The sequence below is a fragment of the Anabas testudineus genome, chromosome 1, assembly GCF_900324465.2.
Source record: "Anabas testudineus chromosome 1, fAnaTes1.2, whole genome shotgun sequence".
Lineage (NCBI taxonomy): Eukaryota > Metazoa > Chordata > Actinopteri > Anabantiformes > Anabantidae > Anabas > Anabas testudineus.
Genome location: NC_046610.1, coordinates 24,120,754 through 24,135,459, shown reverse-complemented (window position 1 = coordinate 24,135,459; position 14,706 = coordinate 24,120,754). Strand labels below are relative to the sequence as shown.

At 38.2% G+C, this 14,706-nt stretch overlaps 1 protein-coding gene across 1 annotated transcript; it reads right to left on the bottom strand.

Annotated features, from left to right (window-relative positions):
• Positions 1–352: 352 nt before the first annotated feature.
• LOC113161435 (integrin alpha-L-like) lies at positions 353–13,679 on the bottom strand. Its single transcript, XM_026359013.1, has 25 exons — positions 13,586–13,679; positions 13,088–13,205; positions 12,268–12,347; positions 11,762–11,838; positions 11,552–11,660; positions 11,308–11,438; positions 10,894–11,036; positions 10,552–10,702; positions 10,022–10,157; positions 9,858–9,919; positions 9,091–9,205; positions 8,847–8,977; positions 8,608–8,750; positions 8,357–8,507; positions 8,027–8,162; positions 7,845–7,918; positions 7,232–7,349; positions 6,848–6,990; positions 4,188–4,334; positions 3,901–4,098; positions 2,823–2,953; positions 2,567–2,724; positions 1,975–2,141; positions 911–1,024; positions 353–743 (listed from the first exon to the last, which is right to left on the bottom strand). The coding sequence occupies exons 1-25, from the start codon at positions 13,641–13,643 to the stop codon at positions 726–728; spliced, it is 3,009 nt and encodes a 1,002-aa protein (XP_026214798.1). The 5' UTR covers positions 13,644–13,679; the 3' UTR covers positions 353–725.
• Positions 13,680–14,706: the final 1,027 nt, after the last annotated feature.

Here is a 14,706-nt window from a genome sequence, read left to right as displayed (position 1 = left end):
TTTAGGCAGTTGCCAGTTAACAGCAGCTCATATCAGCTGTTGCTCAATAATACATTTTTCACTTAAACTGAAGCAAAGCTGAAAATGAAATGTTCTGTTGTATGTGTGCGTGCGTGCGTGCGTGCGTGTGTATGCGTGTGTATGGGTGCTCGCTCTGCAAGTCTCTTTGTAAGGTGAGATGCATTTCTCAGTTACACTGATGACAAATCGGAGTGGACAGTCTGATCTAATTTGTAGTTACAGTTCACACACAGTTGGAACAGTGAGACCAGTTCATTTGTGCTATCGACTGAAAACATTTAGGTTTGAAATCAAAAGATGAATATAAGACAAAAGATTAACATTTCAACTTTTATTTAATTTATTTCTTTTTTATGGCTGGATCTGATACCAAACTTTTTTTAACCTACACATTTTCATTTTTAACGCATTAAATCTCAATGTGGCAAAAATCTTGGACATTTCTACTGGTATTATGTATATATTGTGTTGGGAACACAACTATGCCACATCATTCGATCGAAATCAATATCAGCCTATAAAGACCTGAATTCAAAGGCACCCCAAAAATCAAAGTGGAAAAAATAATGCAGCAGTTTAGTTTATTTTACTGAAACTTGATTGCAGCAACTCAAAATGTCCCCCATGAGCTTGTATGCCTGACAACATCAGGGCATGCTCCTAATGAGAAGACCGATGATGTCCTGGTGCAGATCTGGACAGCTTTACTTTTCAAAGGGAACCTGTAAAACACAGTTATCATTTCTTTTGAGATCACAGATTAAATGTAGAACAAATTAAAAAAAAGGCTAACAAACTGCTGTTTTTGCTTTTTGCTGATGTCTTTCATCACACATTAACGATGTGAATAAGACCTTTCCAGACAACAGAAGGCCTACAGCCTACATACCTCAACAGCAGCCTGAGTATTGCTGTCCACATTCAGGATGACACTGGCACTCTCACTGTCAACTTGGAAGAAGTCTAGCCTGATGCTGATGGGTGATGTGTCTTCAACACATTTCTACAAGAGTAAAAGAAGCTTCATCTGCATATTATTGAAAAAATATGAATGGATGGTAAAATTAACTTGATTATTGCTGTGGCTGACTTACACTAAATACAGAATTTGATAAAATCACTTAATTATGCTAATTCAACATAAAAAAGCCTTCTGTTATGTTTCTTCTAAGTATGATTTACAAATTTCCCTCACTGACCACTCAGAGCATTATGACCACCTGCTAATATTGTGTTTGTCCCCCGTTTGCTGCCAGAACAGCATCTGTGCATGGACTCCACTAGACCCCTAAAGGCTGTGAACCATTTTGTTTTGTGGCAGCGCTGAAAGAGTCCACAGTCATCAGGGAATCATGAAAGTGTGTACATGGTGTGCAACAAGGCCTAAGTAGGTTGTACATGTTAAAGTAACATCCATGAGGATGGCTGGAGCCAAGGCTTCCTAGCACAACATTGCCCAGAGCATCACACTGCCTCCACCTGCCTTCTACCCATAGTGCATCCTGGTGCCATGTGTTCCCCTGGTAAGCAGCACACATGCACTATCCACATAATGTAGAAGACAAGATTCTTCAGACCAGGCCACCTTCTTCCATTGCTCTGTGGTCCTAATCTGATGCTCACTTGCCCATTGTTGATGCTTTCAGCAGTGGACAGGGGTCAGCATGAGCAGCCTGACTGGTCTGTGGCTAAGCAGCCCCACACACAACAAACTGCACAGCTCTGTGTATTCTGACACCTTTCTGTCAGAACCAGCATTAACATCTTCAGCAATCTGAGCTACACTGCATCAGTGAGCCTTGCCTTGACTCGGTGGGCATCTAACATACTCCACCCACTAATGGGCACCATCTGTGTTTTCACGTCACCTGTCACTGGTCATGATGTTATACCTGATCAATGTATGTAACATGTACACATAACGTGAACATGGCATTCACAAAATATCCATACTGGCATGTAGGTGGAGTAGTTCAAGCAGGTGACTCCATCTCTCAGCTCTTGTGTAGTAGTATGATTCCTGACTCTCCCATCGGTTGGACTGAAGAAACCTCTATGTGATTGTCTTAAAGGATCCATGTTGAGTGTGTAGGAGATGTTTATTCCACGGCTCTCTATTCCTGCAAAGACATCCATATTAATTGAACTAGTCAAAAAGATAACAATGCATTAACAATGTATTTTATTTGCCAATGACCAACATTGCTTGTGAGTTACTTAATACAGGCTTACATTCCCTTTTTAATCACCCTCTGTGGTTTAGAGCTGCTCACAGCCAACATCACTGAACTGGAGCAAAGAGTTTTCTTTTACACATATTATATCCAAAACTCACACCTGACTACAAACGTGTTTGTCCTTATTACAAACATTGAACATAATTATAAATATGATAAGACAATGAGATAACCTTTTACTTATTGTACTAGATCAGTTCAGACACTGAACACTGAATTCAACGTGCTCATATTCTTGTCCCAGAGAGCCCGCTCTGTCATTCCTAACAGAATCTAATGTCAGTCCAGTCCCTGATTCAGGTTCTTACCTGCTTTGCTCTTTGTTGTTTCGACCATTTCAAAGCAGACTGTTAATGTAACCATTGGTACAGTTTCATCAGTGTTTCCCAGGCAGTCCATCTTTTCAGTTCTTATCTCTTTAGGTTGAAAAGACAGTTGAGCCAAGACGTTGACGACAGGTTTGGACCTGAATGATATGAATTAAATTGATACTTAAGAAACAGAATAGTAGTAGTCTCATATGTGGAGCCCTGAACACCTGCCCCAGACACACAGTATCTGCACCTCAAGACAACCGCCGTGTCCTGCGATCCGATCACAACATCTGGGAGTCCGTCCACATCAAGGTCCACGTCCCCATCAATGGCCTGTCCGAAGAATCTCAGCCCAGGTTGAATTTGCCGCCCCATGATTCTCTGCAGTACATGATTTGCAGACATATTGGAAGCAGTAATTAGAGAGAGGTCGTAGAAAAAGCAACGAGTCTACAGTGTCTGGAAGCTGAGTCATGGCAACTGGACTTCCTTCTTGTTTCACTACTCATCCAAGTAGCTTCTTCAGTCTGAGGACAGTTAATCAGAGACCACATGTTTATCCTCAAGGTTGGTTTCACTTTAGTGCTAGAGTACAAACATTTAAATTGATTTCTGAATAAACATTTACAAATTGTTAAACTGTTGAAACCTCATCTGACTCATATCAGCAGAGTCTCAGTTTTGTTCTAAAGCCAGTTGATGCATTTGCAAAAAAGGACATCCAGTGTAAATTATGGGTCTAAACTTTTCCAGTGCTAACATTTTAGCAATTCAACTGAAAAAGTAAGGGGCAAACTGCCTGAAGTAAAAAAAAACACACTTAACACTAAATGTGATATAGAGAAGTGATGTGACTAATTAAACTATAACAAAAGATTTATATTTCTGAACTAACTGCAACAACAGTTGTATTTTTTCCTAGCATTGAGGATATTCCATTCTTCTTTATGTCTTTTCCATCCTTCTGTGCGTGGACGCTCTCAGTCCAGCAAAAATCTTATTCATAGTTGCTCGTTACTGGACTAGTGTTACTCATCTATCTTCTGCTCAGGGGTCGTACTCAGCTAGGTCATAGTTTTCACTCATTTAAAACTCGTGTAGATTTTGCAGAGCGTGTTTGAGGTTTTTGTGATGTTCCACTTCTACTGAGAGTCATGAGGCTGGAGGTCATCTTGTTGTTCAGCATTCTTATATACTGTATAGATTATTCAGTTTTACTACATACTGGTCATGTTGTTATGCTACTGATGTGGGAATCGATCACACTCTGCTGTTTTCACGCCTAAAGAGAGAACAATATTTTTGTCAGAACATCTGATCTGTCCCACCTGGCTGAAAGTGCTGCGTATCCCTGTACGTCTGTCACCAAGGTAGATGTACACAGCTCCACTGTTATCATCCTCGAGGGGCGCTCCAACGGCAACGTCTCGGAGTCCATCTCCATTCAGATCTGCAATGCTGGATATGCTAGTGCCAAATCTACCCATGGATGACACTGTCACATTCTGTTCAATTGTCAGTTGCATCTATGGGAAAACAGAACATTCAGTAATTAAATAATCATTAAAGCTGTCATGTTGGCACACTGGATCTGAGGTTTTATCACAGCCCCCACCTCATCAGTCAGTGTGTAGACGTAGATCTGGCCTTCTCTCTTCTCCTGGGGATGGTAAAATAGTGGAGCTCCCACCAGCAGGAAATCAGTGTTACCATCTGAGTCGATATCCACTGAGCACAGCTCTGCACCAAAATAGGAACCAATCTGAAAATATGTGGATAAATGAGCATTTACTATATTTGGGCTGAACAAATAACAGGAACTTACACTGATTTATGTAGACTTGTAAGAAAAAGTAATAGCACTGTTAAGAATTTGTGACTATTTGTGACCAACAGTGATCTGATCATCAGCTCAAATTGCTCCTAAACATTGCACAGATCAGCTTAGAAATTTGTTAATACTAAAGTCACTACATGTGGTAAAGATCAGATCACATTTCAAGACCAATTTATGCAGAAAATTAAAAAACAGTTTCATTGCATGCAATTATATGTTATGTTCCAAGAAAACAGTCTTAAGAACCATCTGCACAGCTAGACTCCCTATTTGCAGTTTTTCTATCAGTGTTGACTTCTGACTGTTTTATTGTTCAACCACCTTCACAAGATCATGTAGAGCTGAGCTGGTTTCATGAGGTGATACTTGGAGCCCGCAGAGGTTGAACAGGCAGTCCAACTCCTCCAGGCACATCAATACACACCATAGGCAGACGTTTTGCTGACTCTCACAGCACAGTCTCAAGATCATGGAGTCGAGTCCCGGAGACAGGCAGTTACTCAAGGAGGAGGGTCTCAGCCCATCAACAGGACCGATATCTACTCCTTTGTGCAAAGAGGAACAAGATGAGCACTGTCACAGCTCTACAAAATGACTCCAGCAGGTCACTGGTGTGAATGTCTCTAATTAAACAATCAGAAACTGACTTCCTGAGAGTGGCCTGAGGGCCAGACATCCTCTTGTGGGACGTCTTGTGCCCAGCACTGTGGAGCTTGATTGGCAATTTGCCATGGAACACTAGAATTGGCAGGTCTGCCATTGGGCCCCTGTGCTTTTCACAAGTGAGAGCAGGTTTACCCTGAGCACATGAGACAGATGTGAATGGGTCTGGAGAAGCCCTGGAGAACATCATGCTGCCTGTTACGTTAAGCATGACTGGTTAGGTGGTGGGTCAGTAATGGTCTGGGAAGGCATTTCCATGATGGAACCACAGACCTCTACAGGCTAGACAACAGCACCCTGAGTACCATTAGGGTCCCACTGTCAGACCCAACAATGGTTCAGTGGGTCCTGTGTTCCTACTGGTGTACGTCAATGCTTGGCCTCATGTGGTGAGAGTATGCAGGCAGTTCCTGGAGAATGAAGGAATTGATACCATTGACTGACCCACATGCTCACTTGACCTAAATCTAACAGAACACCTCTGGGACATTATGTTTTGGTCCATTAAATTCCGCCAGGTTGCACCTCAGACTGTCCAGAAGCTCAGTCACACCCCTGGGCATCATACATCGTCTCAGCAGGAGCATGCCTCGACATTGTCAGGCATGTACACAAGCACATAGGAGCCAGACAAACTAAACTGCTGGAATGAAATTTTAGTCAAATGAACTTTTCCACTTTCTTTTTAAGGATGTAGGTGGATCATTTTAATTTCCATCAATTGTTGTGGCATCCTTTCGTTCCTAACGTATCAACCAGTCCACATCAGTATAAATATCCAGCATGATTTTTTTCCCAATTGAAATCTGATGGGTTTTCAAAGTGTTCCTTTTATTTTTTGAGCAGTGTATATTTCTTTCTCAGTTTTGACAGTAGAACAAGTAGAAACACAAAAAGTGGTTTCTTGGCTGCTGTCCTTCCGCAAAGGCCATTTCTGTTCAAAATTCTTTAACTTGGCATCCACATGAAGCTGACAGATACTGAGATAGGTCTTTGTTGGACTTTTTCTGATCTCTCAAAGAAGAAACGCAGGGAAACCCATCAGATCCTTCTCTCCTAGTTTTCTCTTTGACCTCTCCAGAGGTCCCACTTAATGTTTCTCACCTTAACCCTACCTTTTTTCTAATATTATTTGTGTTTTTTAAATCTGTATACATATTTCCTATATTTTCTAGTTGTGTTCTAATGAAGAGACTAATAAATTAACATATATGGTCACAATAGCACGGACCAAACAACAAATCTAATAGTGGACCTAGATTTTTGCATAGTATTGTATCAGGAAATGGAAGGAGTATAACAATAATGAATGTACCTAGGCTGGGAATTAAACCAGGTTTGTTGTGGTTACTGTATGTATGTGGTACCATTGTTACTCCTAAATATAATATCTTAACTGTTTCACATTTCTAAGAACAATTTATAATAAAGTCTTTTATTTCTGGTCTTTTTTCTGTTCTGTTCACAAATATGTCTGAATCCCGAACTAGACACTTCTTGGCTTACATAAATAAAAATCTTGATTGGCCCTGGTCTCTGATTGGTTAAGGTGAGTGCCACATACATACAGTAACCACAACGTCCCTAGTTTAATTCCCAGTACATTCAGTCGTCATACTTGTCTATCACAACAATCCCTTTAACATAGAAAATAAACTAAATAATTTCTCACAATGAAAACTAAATATTGCATGCTGCTTTTCAGACAGCGGGACTGCTGTGTGTTGATTTACATGATAAAAAAAGATAAAACCTTATTCAAGACAGCCACCAACCTGGCGTCCCTGTAGTGTTTGGACTGGTGTCCAGTTCTCGCAGTCGTGTCTGAAAAGTACAACCTGTCCTACGCGCTTGAATTGTGGTGAACCAGTGAAATATAGAAGACGGTTTTTCTTCTTTCCAACAGAAATAGAGTCTCCTGCAACAGCATCAGTCACATCATGGGTCATCAAAAAGTAAAAACCTACTGTACAGGTTGGGTTTACTTTAAATACATCTATGAAATTCTCTTCACTTTCATGAACTCTAATGCTGCATCACTCAGTTAGTTATCTAGTGCATCTATTTACTGCATCTCCAAAACTGTTTTACCAGTGAGTTACACTGGAAACTGATAAAAGTGATCTACTGATGTATGTCTTCAGCCAAATGTTTCCTACCCATGTAGGAAACTGTGTGCAGGTCTGGATCTTCAGTTGGTGTTTTCTTAAGATCCTGAGTGTCTTGAAGAGAGCCACGCCAGCTGTTTGATGTGACTGAACCAAGGATAAAGGTGTCCTGTTAACAGAAATATACGAATTTCAGCTACTGCTACAAACAGTAGTTATGTTGAGGGTTTACAGATCTGACTTGTTACATAGACTAATGACTCTTGGTCCACTGAGACTACAGAGAGGAAATCACTGAAGTGATGAGATAAAATAAGCAGGAAGCATATTGATCTTGTCCTATTGTTAATGGCCTGCTATATGAAGTAGTAGGGTTTATGGATCTTGCTGAACATCTTTTATAGCATGTTTCTACTGTGTGGTACCAGCTCAGCTCTACTCTGCTTTTACTCTTTCTGGTTTTAGTACCGTCCTTCATTTTCCATATCAGATATAGCTCCCCATGATGAAGCTCTTTATCATAATAACACTGCATGAAATGATACCTACACTTGTACTTTATGTATGTATAACCTGAAAAGCACTGTGATAACTGACTGTAGCTAAAAACATAGCTATAAAAGAATTGTAATGAGTCAAGGTTTTTGTTTTTGACTTTACTCACATTGTAGAAAACCGCACTGAATCCACTCTGAGACATTTCATTAGTCATGTTACCTGCCAGAGCTGCTTTAGAGCCTAAAGTGTCAGACATAACTAGTTAAGCTACATCTGAAAGGACTTACCAGGAAATAACTCATATTTGTAACAACATCATTGTAGAATGAGGGTAAAACAATTCTTCACCTTCCATTTCAAAGATCTGTTTTTGAAAAATTTCCAGTATTCCTGTGAGTCCGTCATAGTTCTCAATTTTGAAGGCATATTTGACTATTGGTTGTGAAGCAATATGTGTAAATTTGTCCTGTTTAGCAGCTTTGACCTGAAACCAAAAGATTGCCAACATACGTTAATAATTGTTAATTAAACAATTGTTTATTACTTGAAGATAAAATTATTAAAAAGGTATATTATAATCCCTGAGGTAAAACACATGTAATTATTTTATCTGGAAAAAGTGTGGATGAACACTGTGGATGATATTAATATGACTTGTGATATCACATCACAGCTTACCATAATGACAAAGCGAATTATATTCTTGCTATTATATCTTTCAATAATTTTGTGTCTGTCAGTATCACTGGGATCTCCATCTGTGATCAGGACCAGAACTTTAGTTGCATCAGCAGAAGCACCTGCAGTTGAATTTTCTAAGATGTGTTCTCTGAAACAAATGATAAAGTGGTAATAGTAAAGCTGAGAATAAACAAAACTTCATCTTTAAATATGAAGAAAAGAACATTTATTACTACTGATGAACTTACAGAACAAATCGGAGGGCTCTGTGTGTGTTTGTGAGAGTTCTCATGGGAGGTTCTTTGTGAAGTTTATCAAGAGCAGTGCCAGCTTGATAATCATTGAAGTCGAACACTTTACTGTAATATGTGGAGAACTGCACTGCAGCAAACTGAAGAAAAAGAAGAAGAAGGGAAGAACAAACTAAAGTAATTACATATAACACACTGTATATTTCAACAAATAACTGCTTTAATGTTGCACTGACCTTGACTGATGTGTTTTTAAGGCTGTCTATTATATCCACTATGAAATCTTTGTTTTTGTTGAACTCTGCTTCAGTCATACTTCCTGATCCATCAAATAGAAACACAAGGTCCACTGTCTTTTTTGTGCATCCTTAAAAAGTATCCAGTGCAAGTTAGCATAATATTTTATAACAGGAAATATTTTCAGACAAGATGTTCTTGTCACAATTTGAAAGAAAGTTACTTTCTTAATGTTCCTTTTACCTTGGGAGGCAGGTGTGACAGAGGAGTCTTGCTGAATGTGATCTGTGATCTTGTAACACACACTGTTCAGATATAACTTCTTATGACATGCCCTGACAACATTTGGGCTGCCGACCTAGATCAGAACACAACAGAGGGAGGTGATCGAAAGCTGGTTAGCATGCTGACCTTTGCTAATTGTTAGTAGCAGAGACTGCTGGGAAATATATTGAAGATTCATAAATCAAAGCAGATTATAAAGTTGACATGTTAGTGGTAACAGAGGTAACTATTACAATTCATCCTGATGGAGGGAATAAATGTCAGTCATGGCAAATCATCATCCAGCAGTTTTTGAAATATTCTGAGTGATTAAAACAATAAATGAGCAAACATAGCTTCCTGTAGCATAACCTGTAGTGTAAAAACCTGTGCAAGTGACCTGCTGGAGCTACCTGCTACAGTTTGTCAAAGCACAAACCTTTTAACACAGTTAATCCTGCAAGGTTTTACTCAGGCGAATACTTCAATCATGCTACGGAAGATAAGTAGAATGTAGTGGTCCAACAGTGTTGGTGGTGTTGTGTGCACCAAGTAATATGATTTAATTCATATTTAGTAAAATGTGAACAAACTCAATCTTCTTGTGAACATGATCAGACTCTTTTTGTCTGGTCGTGTCTGCACCTGTAGGCAGAGTCATAAACCCTGTCATAATTCACTAAGTATGGGTAGAAGATGCTGATTGGAAACATGACCAGGTTTTGTGCTTTTGACTTTTTACTCACATTGAAGAACACAGCACTGAATCCACTCTTAAACATCTCAGTCGTACCTGCTGCCCGAGTCACTGTAGAGGGTAAATATGAGACATAACTAGTAGCTAATTTCCATTTAAAGCGCACACCAAGAAAATAAAATGTATAGTGAGTTTAAAACATTTCAACATCACCTATTACTTCAGAGATGCTTTTTTTAAATTGTTCCAGTAGTCCTGTGAGTCTGTCATAGTTTTCAATTTTTACGGCATGTTTTTCTGTTGGCTGTGAAGCAATGGCTGTAAATTTTTCCAGTTTCACATGTTTAACCTGAAACCAGAAGATTGTAAAATGAAATTGTGCAGTGAGTTGGAAACATAAAAATACCTATAAAAAATGACTCACCCCACCTTTCATTTGTTTAGAATATTGAATCACAGTTGATTTACTTAAGCTTAAACTTGAACAATGACAAAACACAAAAAATCCTATAATCTGTAGCAACTAATGATAATTGATTCATGGAGAATGAATTGAAAAATACTTATAAATACTCTCATGATTTCATGTGGACATGAAAGAAACATTTTTTTTTCAAGAAGTTTTCTTGTCAAAATTTGTTTTAATAGATTCAGCTTTTCCCAAGTGCTTTAAATAATGTAAATATTGTTTATCAGTTGAACAAACAGATGATTGAGGCAGGTTATATCACATCACAGCTTACCCCAATGACAAAGCGAATTATGTTCATTTCATCATATCTCTGAATAATCCCATATCTGTCAGTATCACTGGGATCTCCATCTGTGATCAGGACCAGAACTTTAGATGCATCAGCAGAAGCACCTGCAGCTGGATTTTCTAAGATGTCTCCTCTGAAACAAATGATAAAGTGGTATTAGTAAAGCTGAGAATAAACAAAACTTCATCTTTAAATATGAAGAAAAAAACATTTAGTACTACAACAAATAAGAAGCTTATGATCTTACTTTGTGATCGTTTACCCATCATTGTTATTGATTATTCTCTAACAACAACATATTATATAAAATACTGATGAACTTACAGAACATATTTAAGGGCTCTGTGTGTGTTTGTGAGAGTTTTCATGTGAGGTTCTTTGTGAAGTCTATCAAGAGCAGTGCCAGCTTGATAATCATTGAAGTCGAACACTTTTCTGTACTCTGTGGAGAACTGCACTGCAGCAAACTGAAGAAAAAGAAGAAGAAGGAAAGAACAAACTAAAGTAATTACATATATATGTGTGTGTGTGTGTGTGTGTGTGTGTGTATATATATATATATACACACACACACACACACACACACACACACACACATATATATATATATATATATATATATATATATATATATATATATATATACATATATATATATATATATATATATATATATATATACATATACACACACACATTGTATATTTCAACAAATAACTGCTTTAATGTTGCACTGACCTTGATTGATGTGTTTTTAAGGCTGTCTATTATATCCACTATGAAATCTTTGTTTTTGTTGAACTCTGCTTCAGTCATACTTCCTGATCCATCAAATAGAAACACAAGGTCCACTGCCGTTTTTGTGCTTCCTTAAAAAGTATCCAGTGCAAGTTAGCATAATATTTTATAACAGGAAATATTTTCAGACAAGATGTTCTCGTCACAATTTGAAAGAAAGTTACTTTCTTAATGTTCCTTTTACCTTGGGAGGCAGGTGTGACAGAGGAGTCTTGCTGAATGTGATCTGTGATCTTGTAACACACACTGTTCAAATCCTCAGAACATCCATGGATCACATTAGGAATGCAGAGCTATAGATCAGATGATAGCAGAGACTAGAAATTGGATTCACACAACAGATTCTTTGAAAATCTGTGAAGCCACTTCAGATTGAACCTTTTGATTTTCTTACGGTCACCTGGTGATGTGTGGAGTCTTCAGCTGTTAACAGTCTAAAGTTCTTGACGTGTATGTCTGTGAAAGACATTTCTGCAACAGTAGCATCTGATTAGCTTTAAGGATTAGCATCATTCAAATGTAGTTTGAATTGAGTTGGATCGAGATGCCCCTGTTCATGCAGTGTGGGCCATCTGAACTGCCACGTCAGACTGTTACAAAATCCACAGCGGTAAACCTTCAACTACTGCCTTCAGTAGAGCTTCTGTACAGGTTAATACTAGTCATATAATGTATGCCAAATTACCACAAGATGAAAAACTATTTAGATCCATCCATTTATCCATCAGCTATTCTTGCTGATACTAGTCAAACAACCATGCAGTTTCTTTAACTGGACACTAATGACCCAGGTGTTTGTTTGCTGCTATAAACTAATGCAACAATTAAAAAGGGACCTGGAGTAATTGTTAATTGTATAACTGATAAAAATTTCTATACATTTTAAAAAACATTTTATACCTGGAATGATGACGCACTGGTGGGTTTGTTTTATCACAGATTGCTTTGGTTCTTCAGATGCATTTGTTGTGACAGAATCCCTGTGGATGAGGTCAAAAAACTGTGATAGTAATCTTCTGCCTCCATTTGTACCAGAGCATGCCTGATTTTATTTTTCTTCACTCAGTGGTAAACGAAACTGCTACGTTGTTATCAGAAATAATAAGTAACATTAGGGGGTCTAGCAATCTGCATCAATACACCTTGTTTAGAAGTGGGACTACAGTGCCAATTCAAAATACTGGAAAGCTTATTTTCCTCTCATCTGTTGGATGTTAGATACACTCCCCTCCAAAAATATTTGAATATTGGTAAAGAAACAACTGTTTTAGGGTTTTTAGGAAGGACAGACTGGAAGAAATATCGAATATTCTGAAAAAAGCTTTATAGCCTGATGTACAGATACCAAATTAATGGAAATGCTAAAGTTTAGAGAAAGACAGGAACTGTTAATAACCCCAAACATATAAGTTCATCTGTGAAACACAGTGGAGGTTATGTCATTGGTTGGGCTGCCTGGCTTCTTCTGGGACAGGATCAATAATCTCCACCCCTCTGTCTGCACACAGACCCTGAAGTAGGAAAACCAGAACCTGAACTTTAAAATGACTCAACTAACTTAACTATCCCCACTGGTAGCTGTGACAAATTAAAGTCAGCTAACCGTAGCTGAAGCTCAGCGCTGACCTGTTCAGAAGACACTTGGTTACCTCAGTGTCTGTCTGAAAGTGTAGTGTAGTAAACGTAGTACATATTGTTTCTTTAAACTAACAGAACTTACCCTTTATTCTTGTCAGATAGGAATCGAAGCATTTTGTTTCTAAACAAATCTTTTTGCTCCATAGTAGAGATGTGCGAGGTTTTTGTACCAATGTTGAAAGCCAAAGATAAAGAGGTGGCTGAAATGTGTGAAGACAAATAACAAAATTAAACTCAATATAACATGATATAATTATATAGTTTGCCAATAAATGGTCAGAATGTGAGAACTGTGCTAACCCTGTGCAAACCCAACATCAAAAACGCCTTTTTGGTTGCCTGACACTGACTTGGATCAAATATTTTGCTGAATTCAGGCAGCTTCATTTAACAGCTGTGAACCGCACATGGTGCTGTACACCTCCTCCTTAACATCTCTCTGCACATTCGAACATGTGGATACATGCAGTGGTTCATGTATCCTTGCCAGCAGTTAATATGAACTTTTATGCTAGATAATGTCACTTGAAGCAAATGCTTTGAGTAATACCAGAAAGAGATAAAAAATGTTAGATCATACCAACAGCCACTGTGTAGGTGAGCCAGACGACATGATTCTTCACGTGCATCTTTTCCATTAGTCTCCTCCTGACTAAGGGACTATATGAAAATGATATAATAAGAAGGAGTGGGCGGTTGAAGGGGAGGGTATTGTAATTTTGTTTGCTGAAAGCAGGGGAGGGTCACTTTTTGTATTTACAATGAATCATTAATTTAGTTTATCTGTTCCAGTAAATCTTGTACAAACATAGAAAAACAAACAAAAACACACTTTTTACTTATTTGTATGTATTACAGAGCTGACTGAAGTTTGTTTTAATTAATCATTCAGTGAACTCAAAGAACAAACTAAATACATTCATACAAGTTCATGTCCAGTTATCACATGTCCATCGTTTAATTTCACCTGCCAGTGACTCTGAAAAAGGACCATGCAACAAGATGTGCAGAAAACAGATTGTTGATTGATTACCAGCTTCTCCTGTCTTACATAAAACTAACCTTGAGCAAGGTCCTGAACCTCACTTGTGCATTTACAAAGTATCTGATACCTCATTTCTCTTAAGAGTCTGAGTCCTAAAGATGTGACTTGGCCAATGGAATATCTACCTTGTTACTCAAGACATGTAGACGAATTAACAACTGCATGGAGCCCAATCTTTCTAATATCAGCAAAATAATTTTCTGTTCCTATCTGCTGGAAAAGAATATTATAAAAAATGTATTATGTCTGTCCCTGAAACACCTTGCATAACCAGACCTTGAACCTAAACAAACCTTGAATAAGCAAGGACAAACAAAAGTGTGTGACCCTCTGGTGGAAGGTACAGGGTCGTCTTTAGAGACTGAATCACTACAAATATTTATGGGTCTTTTTGCAGAGCTATCCTACTTGCATACTGTGTTTCTGTTTTGTTGCTATTTTATGGTAGCTAAGTGCTGCAAATAGGCTATGATGCATGTGTTTCTATTTAGCTGTTAATTTCCCTACTCTGTATTATCTGTTGTTATGTTGCACAAATATTGTGCTGACATTTTAACACTGCTGTTTGGTACTTCCTGTTTGTTTTGTTGCTGTGCTGGTTCCTAAGGCACTGCACTGTAGAGGGCAAAACACATTTTCCCTAAAGTGACAAATAA

Coding starts and splice junctions, on each gene's coding strand:
- LOC113161435 (XM_026359013.1), bottom strand. CDS start 13,643: ATGGAAAAGATGCACGTGAAGAATCATGTCGTCTGGCTCACCTACACA. Junction 11,439..11,551: donor TGTCACACCTGCCTCCCAAG/GTAAAAGGAACA, acceptor ATACTTTTTAAG/GAAGCACAAAAACGGCAGTG. Junction 11,037..11,307: donor TTAAAAACACATCAATCAAG/GTCAGTGCAACA, acceptor CTTTTTCTTCAG/TTTGCTGCAGTGCAGTTCTC.